This window comes from Pholcus phalangioides, unplaced genomic scaffold (genome assembly GCF_987345545.1).
Source record: "Pholcus phalangioides strain wild (caught in Gottingen) unplaced genomic scaffold, Ppha-v1.0 ptg000015l_1, whole genome shotgun sequence".
NCBI lineage: Eukaryota > Metazoa > Arthropoda > Arachnida > Araneae > Pholcidae > Pholcus > Pholcus phalangioides.
Genome location: NW_028301608.1, coordinates 43,318,738 through 43,331,778, shown reverse-complemented (window position 1 = coordinate 43,331,778; position 13,041 = coordinate 43,318,738). Strand labels below are relative to the sequence as shown.

The 13,041-nt window shown below is 38.2% G+C and overlaps 1 protein-coding gene across 1 annotated transcript; it reads left to right on the top strand.

The window, feature by feature from the left end:
• Positions 1-3,727: 3,727 nt before the first annotated feature.
• Positions 3,728-12,798, top strand: LOC149076067 (peptidoglycan recognition protein-like). Its single transcript, XM_089245487.1, has 4 exons — positions 3,728-3,999; positions 7,833-8,075; positions 8,965-9,170; positions 12,309-12,798. The coding sequence occupies exons 1-4, from the start codon at positions 3,933-3,935 to the stop codon at positions 12,459-12,461; spliced, it is 669 nt and encodes a 222-aa protein (XP_089101613.1). The 5' UTR covers positions 3,728-3,932; the 3' UTR covers positions 12,462-12,798.
• The last annotated feature ends 243 nt before the right edge of the window (positions 12,799-13,041 follow it).

Genomic DNA, 13,041 nt, shown 5'->3' with positions numbered 1-13,041 from the left:
AAGTAATCGTTTAAAAAAAAAACAAAAAATTTCGGCGAATGGTTATATTCAGCATATTAAGTTGCTTGAAGCGGGCAGCCTTAATTTCTTAACCCATTCCTACATTTGTTTACTTCTACCGAATAGGTGAGTGAAATAAATAAATTATATTTTTATAGCATCTATATTAATATTATATAGTCACAAAAAATATTTGATTAAAATCGATTTTCAATCGATTAATCGATTGAAAACTTTTGATTAATCCGTTAAAAATTTTAATCGATTCCCATCCCTAGAAATTACGCGTTAGGTTGGTGGTGATGAGGAAGAACATGTATATATATATGGTGGTCAGTTGTGTCAACACCTTCTACAGATGTTGGTTGTGTACGGGGTGATGTGTGTGGGAAAAGAAATTTCGGTTGGAGTTGAGGTTCTACTTATCGTCGCGAGCACTCTATATGTAGAATACTGCATCCACACACACAAAATGAACGAGAGAAATAAAAATTGATGAAAATTTGAAATTAATTCAAGAAATAACTTCTTTAGAACTGAGAAAAATTTTGACCGATCGAAAAAGTAATAATATCTGGTTTATCAATTCTTTCATCGGATTTGAATTACCGTATTCTGAGGTCCAAAATTAATGAATTAATTTAATACAATTTATTATAAAAAATATGATTATTTATTGCACACAATAAATTAATCGAAAATTCATGAGAAAAATTTTGGAGTTTAAGAAAATGAGAATTTATATGTAAGACATAATATCGGAAATATTGAAAACTTTCAATAATTTCGAAGGCCCCATATTTGATCTGATCGGTGACGTCAAAATCATGTTTTGATTGCATCATTCCACAATTCAAAAACACGGAATGGATAGAATTCGGAAGCCATCCGATTTCCAGTGGGGTGGGGAGGGGGAATCGATGTTATACGCTGTGACAAACGAATATGAGAGATTCCGACGCTCTTCAAATGCATACTTTATACACCCTTTCAGGTGATATTTAGAATGTTTTAAACAAGAAGTTTGTATATCTCATTTTAGCTTGCACAAATCAACTTTGTCCTTCGAGTACGTGAGATTTCTAAGCGCCTGCGAGGAAACGAATGCACTTGTCGGGTGAGCGCGCTAGACCACTACGCTACAAAGGCAACGAACCTCTTTATTTAGAGCTCGTGTGCGATGAACAGGACAGTCCATGACAGACTGTCACAACCTTCGAATCAGGAAACTTGCTGTTCTTCCTCTCTGGGAGCACCCATCACACTGAAAGCACAATGAATGATGCAACAACCTCAGGTGGTTTGCCAGTTGCGATACTAACACTTAGTGCTCACTGCCGTAGAAAAAAGAACTTCTTAGCTTCTGTATTATATTTTACAGAACCAAACACATGGACAACAGATTCCAAGAAAAGTAGGGGATTCAAACACGATGCAGGGGAATGCAACGGTCGGTCGTCCAATTCTTCTGTCTCGTCACGAGTGGCATGCAAAGAAGCCATTCCGCGCTTATACCATGTTTCTACCAGTCAGCCATGTTATAATAATAAACGCGGGTTCGGAGTACTGCGTCACTGATGCACAATGTGAGAGGATAGTTCACTTTCTGCAGGACGAGCACTTGGATGATAAAGGTAATAGTAAGAGTTATTTTTTTAAAAATTGTTACAGTCCCCCCCCCCCCCCCACGTATTCGCGTTTTTCCCCCCCTTTATTGGGAAACTTTTTTTGGCAACACTTAGCGATCGTCATTCATCGATTCAAGCAAATATGCAATTTTTATTTTGCCAGTTTCTTGTTCAGCACCCTCGAATTAGTAATATTCGACTACTTTGGTCTCAGAAGCTTTTTGGCTGTAGATCAGTGTAATCAGACAACAATGAAGCGGCAAGCGGGGAAACGAACATGTTACCCAAAATGGGAAAATGTTGCTTATAAAAACATGATTGCCAGTGGCAATGTTAAGAAAGAAATAATTCTGTTCTAAGAATAAACTTGAATATTTGAAATGTCTGGCATAGGGAATATTAAAACAATTCTCTTTTGAACGCAAATTATGAAGTGTTAGTTGAAAAATCAGGAGAGGCAATGTACTGTATTATAAATTTTAGATGCTAAATAGAAGAATTGTTTGCGAAATACGTATTTTCGTTTTATGTGGAGGAATTTTATATATTTCACCGGGTCTTCTCAAAGACATTTTGTTTTTTGTAGAACACAATGTTTATTTCTGTGCAGATAGGGGACCCAATTTGTAGAAAACCAATTGCCGTACACCTAGGATATGTTTTACAGTACATGGTGTTTCAAAAAGAATCACCCGATTTGAAATGCGTATATTACGAAAAATATTGAACACATAGACATTTTCTACCCTTCTACTTCTAACATGCAAACAAGGAAACCAGTTTTTGAGATTTATCGCCTATACATTAGATACAGATCGTCCAAATTTGTTGTCAAAAGCCTGTACATGATGGGGTCAAGTGCTAAAACAACTATATAAAATTTATAAAAAAAAATTAACACACTTTGTTTTTTTGGTTCTCCTCACCGATAATCTGAAAAACAATGCCAATTAGTAAAATTTACGCCTTTTCTATTGTACTGAAAGAAATTTATCTTGTAACATTTCGCCGCAATAAAGAAATAGAATAGAACAGCTTTTTCTCAGCCCAATATATCAAAGAATCAGACTTTATGGAATAGGAAAAAGGACTGGATACAGTTTCATGCCATATTTCGACGAAATATTCGTAATTGAAATTCTTGATTTTTTTGCTTTTTTGCAATTACCACTGCATTCATGTTTATTTGGAATTAAATATTACAGTTATTAAAAATAAGTAATTTAAAGTCACTGAATATTAAAAATACAAAGAGTAGTGAAAAAATCAAGAATTTCAATCTCCAATACCTCGGAAAATGTTTATTCAAATGTTATGGGATAAATTTCTTGAGGCATAATCAAGAACAAGGCACACATTCTTTGGTTGAAAATTCATGAAAATTGAAGGAAATTATACAGAAAGTTATTCTCACGAAGGAAGATTTTTTTTTTGGAACAGAAAAATAGTTCAAACTTTTGTCGATAGAGCACGCAGCACGAAGGCATATTAGTATTGATTGGATCTGAACCTTTCTCGTAAAGCTTCATCTGGCGATTCGTGGCTGAGGTGAAATTAAAATCTTCACCAATAGTGCTTCATCCACCAATGTCAACATCACATAATGAAAACCTTAACGTAAGTGTCAGTAACAGAAAAATTCAGAAATGAGCTGTCAATCGTACACCTTGCATTTCATAAGAGACTGATTTATATTCCCAGTGATTTTCTTTCGTGCAGAGCCCTCTATCGACAAAAACGTGAATTTTTTTCAGTACCACCCTCTAAAAAAAAATTCCCCTTGAGAATTGCTTTCGCAGACCGCATTCAAATTCCCCGATGCCTTCAATTTTTTAAACTATTCAAGAATTTATGGGATATCCTGTATACTGTATATCACGGGTTCTCACTTTTTCCCCACCCACGGTGCCTCTTTCCCTAACTAACGATTATCCGTGGCTTCCTAGAGCACTTTAACGAAGAATCTCTTCAAAAAACCTTTGTTAAGGCCACATTTCCCAGGCGAGAATCCCGACGAAGGTTGGCGGCTCACAGTTTGAGAACCTCTGCTTGTATATAATATAAATGCGCCAAAAACCACCACTTCACGGTAGCAGGATGAGTCACATCCGTGGTGTTTGTCACGAACGCGTCGGAAATACGAGGGAGGAAAGAAAAAACAGCTTTTTTCTTTCTTCTATGTATTCCAATGACAACCGACAGATTTCGAAATCTGCCTTCCACTATTTATTTCTTGATTCGTAGACTACACGTCGGAAATGAAACACATTTTGCATAATTATACGCGTAATTGCAATTTGTAACATGTCGGAACACGTGTTTTTCACCTGCTACAAAAAATTACTTCTCCTTTTGTTTATATCAAATTCAGGTAAATGTTTCCTCCAAGTATTTTTTTATCTCGTATACGAGATTTTCAAAAAAATTTACTACGTAAGTTAAAATTATAGATATATCTCGGGTTTTGTTTACTTGCATGTACAGTATTATATAATTTGACACGTTCACAGGGCCGGATTTAGGCAGGTGCGAAGGGTATGGCCGCACCGAGCCGCTAAATTTTAAGGCCCCGCAAAACGAATTAAAAATACTTTGTTTACGTTGAGAAAAAAATACGTGGATTACATTGAGTTACATTTTGACTTCTTATCAAAGCAATATCTTGAGATTCTATCAAAGACAGGGGACTCTCGAGATCTAGGATTTTGACAACCTCCTCCCGAACTCATGGCCTGCATCCCATACTAAGTTCGTGCCCTGGGCAAATACTAAGTTTGGCCGGCTCCCATGGCCCCCCCCCACATCCTGAAGCAGGACCCCTAGGCTGGGATCTATTACGGGCCCGCCGACCAGACTTTCACGGGGCCCCCTTTATGATGAATTTATAGTGTGAAAAAACAAAAAAAATGATTAAAATCCTCCCGCGCTGGAGTCTTGTCAGCTCACCCCTTGTGTGGGCCATGCCGGCTCCTGTACAGTTTTCTTTGAGGCAGAGGCGTGGGGAGGGATTTGCATGTAATGCAAAAAGTAACCAAATTCTTCACCCTGTAAGTTTGTGGGCACGCTCAGCGGCGCTTGACAAAAAAAGAGTGCTGAATTCTCACTCTAACGACGTACTTTTTTTAAAACTACTCGGGGAGGAAGGGGTGCTTCAAAATGCATGATTGTCACAGCTGAAAGAGTATTTAGTTGTAACTCTGGACAGACAATCCGTCGTCTATCCCTGACAGCCCTTCCATTGCGATGTGCTGTGTATAGATGTTGTAGACATGGCTCCCACATTTCGCAGCAGAATGGGCCCGATGCCTATGCCACAGAATAGCATAGGCATCGTACTTAGAGGCCGAGGCTCATTTCAGCCCCCTGAAGGATCGGGAAAATGTCTTTTCGTCAAAAAGAACGCACACCTGAGGAACTCACTTCCCCCGTGACAGAGATCTTCCAGAGCTATGGCATTGTTGCTCGTGAGAGGGTTGTACAGATATTACATAATTTCTTTTCTTTTTTATACCTTTTCTGAAATATACGTGTGTGTCAAAAGTCATGGCACATTTCGAAAATCAGCGAATTAATGTATAAGAGTGCGCCACAGTGCTGAGCAGTATTGCTTCCCTTTCTTTTTCTTTTTACAGAATATGCAATACACACACACACAGATGAAAACACACAGAGCTTCCATTGCGACGGGAATAATCAAACAGAGCCTCCGTTCACAGTGCTGGGTATTCACATTTGAATTACTCACATATATTATTTACATAGCACATAAGTTTCCCTTTTTTAAATAATTGGGAATGCATATAAACATTACTATAAATACAATACATACACTGGCAGCAAATATTATGTGCTCATACAAATATTCATGGCTATAACGTTTTAAAAAAAAACCGTCATGGAATAACGTTATAATCAATCTTAAAAGGTGCTGCGGGCCACTTAGTTGATGTGGAAACACATCACCTAAGGGGTGATCACCCTTTGGGGGCGATGGAATGTTCCAGGGGGGCGGTAGAAGCTACGGGTATAACATAGGATCCTATGGGTTCGATTGCGTTGGGGGGGGGGGGCGATGGGACAAAAAAAAGGTTGGGAAACTATGATTTAAAGAAAAGAAACTTCTGCGCACTTGCATGTATACATGAAACAGCGCACCTCTACTGAAGCTTATACAGTCAAACTTCGTTAATGAGTCACTCTTGGGAGAGCAAAAATATGACTTGATAAGCGGAGTGACTCGTTTAACGGAGTAAGCCATAGATGTTCCAATTCCTGCATAAGGATAATTGGGACTTCCAAAAAGTGATCCGGTAGGCGGAGTGACGTGTTAACCGGGTGACGCTTAACGAGGTTTGACTGTATATGTGTTACTCTTCTATGCACGAAGGAAACCTGCCTAAAAATGCCGGATTACTGGACTTGCCGGACTAGCTCACGGCCGTATTATCGAGAGTCTATAGTCTGTTTCAGGTTAACTTTGCAGTAAAGAGAAAGGTAGAGAGTGTATTCCTTCGCCGCAAAATATAGTTCTCATATATCGGAGGTTTAAGATGAACCTTTATACATAATATTTCAATTTTTTCTATGATTTTGAAAAAAATACTGAAAAAAAATCGTTTTGAACCGATGTTTACTTGTTTAAAATTTTTAAATAATAAAAAATATTGGTTACCATTATCAAAAATCCATACCAACGGCAACGACACTCTGGCGCGATATCCTAGAAATTTTCCCCGCCAATATCACTGTCGTTTTTTTTCGTTACACAATTATATACTGTATATATACATTTTTTTTTCGTTATTTGGTTGAATTTTCCATAACGATACAATTTTTCATTCAGTTTTACATGCAGTTGTAGGCTTACATAAAAACGAATATTCAATCAGTTTTATTTTCTCCTAAAAAATAGGCTTCAGTGAGTTCAGATATTCACTCATAGATTAAGTGTTTCTCTTCCACGAGAGTGCCGATACTATTGTGACTTGTGAGAGGCCCTCTATGGGTGCAGAAGTTTTGGTTATAGATCCTCCTTTTTTAATTATTTATTTTTTGCCATGTTTATGGGATAGTTTTAGTTTCCGATCACGGAGAGTGTTGACAGAGTCGCGACTTCCACTCACATGAACGGACGCCATCTTTCACCCACCTGTTTCTAATCATGCCCCTTGCCTATAGCGTCTCTTCAGATACAATAAATGAGTGGGGGGGGGGGGGGGTCCACAGTGGTTTGGGCTTTCATCTGTTATGTGACAGCTGTGTCTGAATTTTCACCAGAGATAGCCACGCTAAAGTTCTCTGCTCTTCCATTCCTGAATACTATATTTTAGGTTTTTGAATATTCGTTGTAAACAAAACTCCATAAGAATAATCCGTAATAACCATGAGCAGCACATCAACCGTAACAAAAGACTAAAGCTGTCGGGAAAACAAGTGGCATCGACGTATACCGTTCGGGGAAGGGGGGAGGTCGAGCGACGGAAATTTCGGCAAGAAAAGTGAGTAGAAAAATTCTAAACTTTTCCGTATCATTATTATTATTTGGTGCTATTCCTGCATTTACACGTGAAAACAGAGTTAATCTGCTTCTTCTTAATTTATTTAACATTAATTTTTTCCATATAAATTGAAGAAAAAATTAAAAATCCCCAAGTTTTTCAGAGCCATGGTTAATATACAGTATTTTAAAATTACACGTTGCTTTCATAATATTGTTTAGATTTTTTTTTGTAAATAAATTTCAGCTGAGGGAAGGGAAATATTGCAGAAACATATGACTGTTTTTTGATATTTTTAATGTTACTTACAACACATCAATGAAGAGTAAGTGACACGCTGATAGAAGATAATTATTTTTTTCTAAATTTTAGAACATTTTCTAATCAAAAAACAAAACAAATGATTTCAAAAACCTCACTTTAATTTCTGAAAGTATCGGCAGCGGTTTTCTTTTAATTCTATAATTATTACTAATTTAACTGTGCAATTACGTTACAAGTAAAAAAAATATTTTTCTCAGTGAGATTGGCGAGAATCGGCCATACCTTACCGAGGCCGCGCATCGATACATTAGTTAAGAGGCTTTCGTTCCCATAGCAACGAGTGATGCGGTTCCCTCGTAGCTTCCCCCTTCACTGCAAAGTTACCTGAAACGGACTATAGTGTAATTGAGTAGGTACATTTTTCCTCCTCTTCCACTTTCAGTGATAACTTCAAGAGGATCGAATTACAAGCACGATTCCGATGAAGATGGTGGCGAGTGCGGTGGACGTCCCGTCTTCGTCAGTCGAGACCAATGGAGAGCGCGTAAAACGGCCCGCTATGACATCATGCACCTTCCACTGAGCCATGTGGTCATATTGCATACCGTATCTCCCGAATGTCATACGAAAGCGCAGTGTATCAGAATGGTGCAGTTTTTCCAAGATAGCCACATGGATGAACGAGGTGAGACGCCCATTTTTTGAGAACTTTCTAGTATAGTAGCCTACTAACATACACTGCCTGCCCTTAATAAAAGTCGCACATTCTAACACAAGGGTGTTCAACCTTCAGGAGAGTGCAGGCCACTTCATTGATTTGAAAACTTGACCGGGCTACTTCATTAAGGGCCGTATTCACCGACGTGGTTTAAACTGTAGTCACAATTTTTGGATAAGAGATCAATATAGATTGGTCATAGAATATAGAAAAACCTGAACTTAACCAATCCGTGTCGATCTCTTATCAAAAAATTGTGACTATAGCTTAAACCATGTCGGTGAATACCGCCCTAAGTGAACGTAAATGTGCCGCGGGTTGCTTGAATGATCTGGAACTGTGTCGCGGTGATCTGTGAACATGCTCGGACCCCTTAAGTGTTTAGGAACTGTGCCGCATGTCACTCAAGTGATCTGGAGTTACACAGCGGTTCACTCAAGTGATCTGGAGTTACACAGCGGTTCACTCAAGTGATCTGGAGTTACACAGCGGTTCACTCAAGTGATCTGGAAATGTGCCGCTTAGTTCATTTTTACAAAATCAGGTTTAATATCACGGGCCATCGTGTTGAAGGTCCGCTCTGCGGTGAAACTTTTTCAAATGGAAGGCTGGCTCGCATTTAACGCTTTTACTGCAAAATAACACCATAATCACATCTTGGAGGAAGGGGGGGATCATAACAGAACAGAGACTTACATAGAAATCTCACGTAAAAGTCCCAGAAATTGAGTCAATAAATTTTCGATAGATTTCGTGAATTTATATCATCAGTTACATGATATAAATCTTTTATTACAAAAGTATTATTTTTTGATATGGATGTGATGTGGTTATTTACTATGGTATTCGTACACAGGACATTGGGACATAGCGTACAGTTTCCTCATAGGTGGTGACGGCCGAGTCTACGTCGGTAAGGGTTTCAATGAGACTGGATCACACACGATAAATTTGAACACAAAGTCTTTGGGCATCTCTTTCATCGGAAATTTCATGAAAACGGCTCCGTCAAATGAGATGTTAGCAGCTGCGCAAGAACTAATTCAATGTGGAATTCGTAAAGTGAGTGATTTTTTTCCTTCTACTATACTTTTTACAGAAAAAATGGTGTCCTATAAGCATTAATTCGGCCTCATTAACAACTGTTCGTCGTAAAGGTATGGTTCTAATTTAGAAAATGCTCAAAATTTGTTCGGGAATCCCTCTCTCTGCACCAGTTTTTACATTTAAAATACAGTATGTCGTAACATATCGCTGTGGTAGTCGAGTGGTCGTAGTGACGGACTCGTGTCCTCGCGAGGTCCCGGATTCGAACCCCACCGTTGCCACAGTGGTGGGTAGCTGAAGTTAGTTTTCTGTGGTTCCCAACTTCAAAGCGCAAATGCCAGCCGGTCCCCCCCCCCCCATTAAGAAGTCTCGCCACAGAGAGCAACACACCTGCAAACACTACGAATGTGATTCAATCATAACACATCACTCACTTCACTTCTGAAATATAGGTGGCGGCACTGAAAAATCAAACACAATACATACGTACTCAGACTGTTAGGTACACACACACAGTTATACTTCCGGCACAACTCACTAGGTAGTAAATCCCCCATAGATGGTGATAGATCGGTTTGAAAGAAAGAAAGTATATCGTAAAAAAAAAAAAAAAAAAAAAAAATCTAAATTGTGTTATACGGTTCCTTTGTCTTCCAACTGCCAATTAGAAAGTGGTTGCCCTGTCTCTCCTGAAACTAAAAAAAAAAAATAATGTTTCTAAGTGCAATATTTGCGATCTTAAAAAATTGGAGAAAAGTTGGGAAGGAACAGCATAGAGGAACGGACAACGCTTCTTTCCTTTATTTATGCTGTTTTTTTCAACTTTTCTCGGTTTTTGAATTCAAACATCTCAACGAATACTACACTTAAAAACATGGATTTTTTTTTTGGTCTCAGGATAGTCAGGGCAACAACTTTCTAATTGGAAGTTTGAGAACAGGGGGACCGTATAAAAATTTAGATTTTTTATGTTATGATGCACTATATTTTCAGTCTCAAAACTGGTACAGAGTGATTCCTGAATACATTTCTAGCATTTTTTAAATTTGACCCATACCATACGTCATAGACGAACGGTTGATGAGATACAGGCCGAATCAGGACTTACAGGACCCCCTGTATACTGGTATGTATAAGTATATTACACGTAAGGGGAACATCATTGAACTAGAACTACTGCTGTCACCTATGAAATAAAAAATGCAATAGAAAGAGAGATGTCGCATAGATAAAGTAAATACAGTATGATATTAAGAAATTATTTATGAGCAATAATATTAGTTACATTGTCAAGTTTGCTTCAAAATTTTGAAAGTCGTTGTTTGTGTAAGGTAAACTAACATTAGTAAAATGTGCAAAATACCGTATCCTCCTTGGCTTTTCAAAATTGTAATCACAAAGAATATAGACCAGAATTAGTCCGATATCAATTACAAAAAGCCAAGGAGGATTATGTGTCCTGCGCATCTTCCCCAGGGCCGCAACTAGATGTTTGGTCACCGGGGGCAAGTGGCGCCATCCTTGTAATGTTGAAGGAGAGCTTTGAGAATAAAATTTGTGCCCCCTCTGGTAAAGAGCCCGGGGCACGACGCCAGCCTGCCGCCCCCCCCCCAGTTGCGGCCCTGGGCATACGATAACAATTTAAAATAACATAGGGGAGCAACTAGATACTTTTTCAGCCGGGGAAAGAACGGATTTTGGCGCCCACATGTAATATAGAAGAAGTAATTAAAGGGTGCATTGGGGGGGCTTCCTTCCGTCCAGCGCCCGGGGCACAAGACCCGCCTGCTTCCCCCCCTAGTTGCATCTCCTATCGTTAGTTTACCTCGAACATAACAACAACTGTTAAAATTTTGAACCAAACTTGACGATCTAACCAATATTATTATTGCTCTTGAAATATTTGTGAATATCATGCTATATTGACTCTTTTTATGCGGCACATAGATCAAAAATCGGTCGATTTCTCATCAAAGAATAACGACAGTTGTATTTTTTATTTGATAGGTGGCAGCAATAGTTTCAGTTTAATACATACTAATATACAGGGTGTCCTGTAAGTCCTAATTCGGCCTTTATATCATCAACCCTTCGTCGTAGAGAGGTACCGTTTCAATTTAAAAAATGCTCTAAATGTGTGTTGAAATCACGCTGTACCAGTTTTGAGAGTGAAAATGCAGAGTGACTCAAAATAAAGCAACCTGAATTTTTATACGGCCTTCCTGTGCGTGCCGTCCAATTTTCAATTACAAAGTTGCGTCCCTATCTCTCAGCCCAACAAAGACAAATTCCCCCCCTTTTTTTTTAAACCGCAATATTCGCTGAAATATTTGAATTCAAAAACCGGAAAAACAAGGGAAAAGAACAGCATAAATGAGATAAAGAAGCGTTGTCTGTTAGTTAGTGCTGTTCTTCCCCAATTTTTCTTCGATTTTGAATTTGAATATCTCAGCGAATATTACAGTTAAAGACAGGGCAGAGACAGGGCCACTAAACTTTCTAATTGAGAGTTAGAGAACGGGAGAACTGTATAAAAATTAGATTTATATTTTGTGACACACTGTATTTTCACTGTCAAAACTGGTGCAGGGCAATTAAATTCCTTAATTGAGCATTTTTTAAATTGGAACCATACCTTCTTAGGACGAGTGGTTGATAAGACAAAGGCCGAATTAGTACTTACAGGACATCCTGTGTACTGTACTGTATACTTGTTTTCGACACTCTGTAGCAGGCACAATTTAGCTGATAAAATTGTATTTTCACCCGTTTATTGGTTATGGACAAAAGTAACAAAGAAAGGCACTATTTTGTCACGGTAACTAAGTTTACAAACTAAGGACAGTCTAAGAATGCTTTCTTGTACACAGGGTTTCTGGCTGAGCAGAGGAAAAATTCCCTATATTGTTGCATGCTATTTTGTCACTCGCACAGATATCGAAATAGGAGGAGGGCCATGGACGAAAAAAAGTTGAAAAACTGATACATCATGGCCATCAGTAGATGTACTAATTGAAAAATCATTCTCATAAACATAGTAAGGAATTTTTTTGTGGGGGGGGGGGGGGTTGATGAGAGTATTTAGGGTTGAAAGAGAGTATTTCGCTATTCATTCAGTAATTCGATAATTGATACCTGTTTTTTTCCAACCAGGGTTATCTTACTCCGGTAACAGAGATTCATGGACATAGGGACGTGACATGTAGCCTGGCTCCGGGTGACGTCTTATACAACATTATAAGAACATGGAAGCGATATAAAGGTGGCAAACTGAAACAATTTTATGATTGCAGCGGGAGATTTTGATGTGGCATGCCTATACTTATGCTTTTCAATGTATTGCAGGTCAGTCTAACGTGTTACTTAAAAAAGAAAAGAATCATAAAATGTATCAGTTCGAAGTGTTCGTTCGAAATAAACAGCAGCATGTGTATGACAAATTATTTATACGAAATCCGGCTGTAATTTGTCAGTTCTCGCTCGCGTGCACAATTTTTAGAGTGTTTATACATTTTGTATGGCTTTTGTACATGTATCCATTAAGCCCCAATCGATTTTTTACACTTTATAAATTTACTTTATACATACATTATATCATATAACACATTTTATAATTTGCTTTAATAAAATTTACTTGATTTCATCTGTTTGAGTCAATCCCTTTTGTGTCTGTTGTCTCTGATGTCCTTAAAACTTTGGTAATGATAACCACGCTGTGATAAGTTATCGTTAAACGTACATAAGCCATTGTATATATGTTGTAGCCAATGCCCGAAATTTATGTTCTACTTTTTGGCTGACATTTGACGTCTGACCATTGTAGGAAGAGGTCACCCACTTTGCGGAGTGGCCATATTTCGGACATAATAGAATAGACCAGCGTTTC

Coding starts and splice junctions, on each gene's coding strand:
- LOC149076067 (XM_089245487.1), top strand. CDS start 3,933: ATGTCGGAACACGTGTTTTTCACCTGCTACAAAAAATTACTTCTCCTT. Junction 4,000..7,832: donor TTTGTTTATATCAAATTCAG/GTAAATGTTTCC, acceptor TTCCACTTTCAG/TGATAACTTCAAGAGGATCG. Junction 8,076..8,964: donor TAGCCACATGGATGAACGAG/GTGAGACGCCCA, acceptor ATTCGTACACAG/GACATTGGGACATAGCGTAC.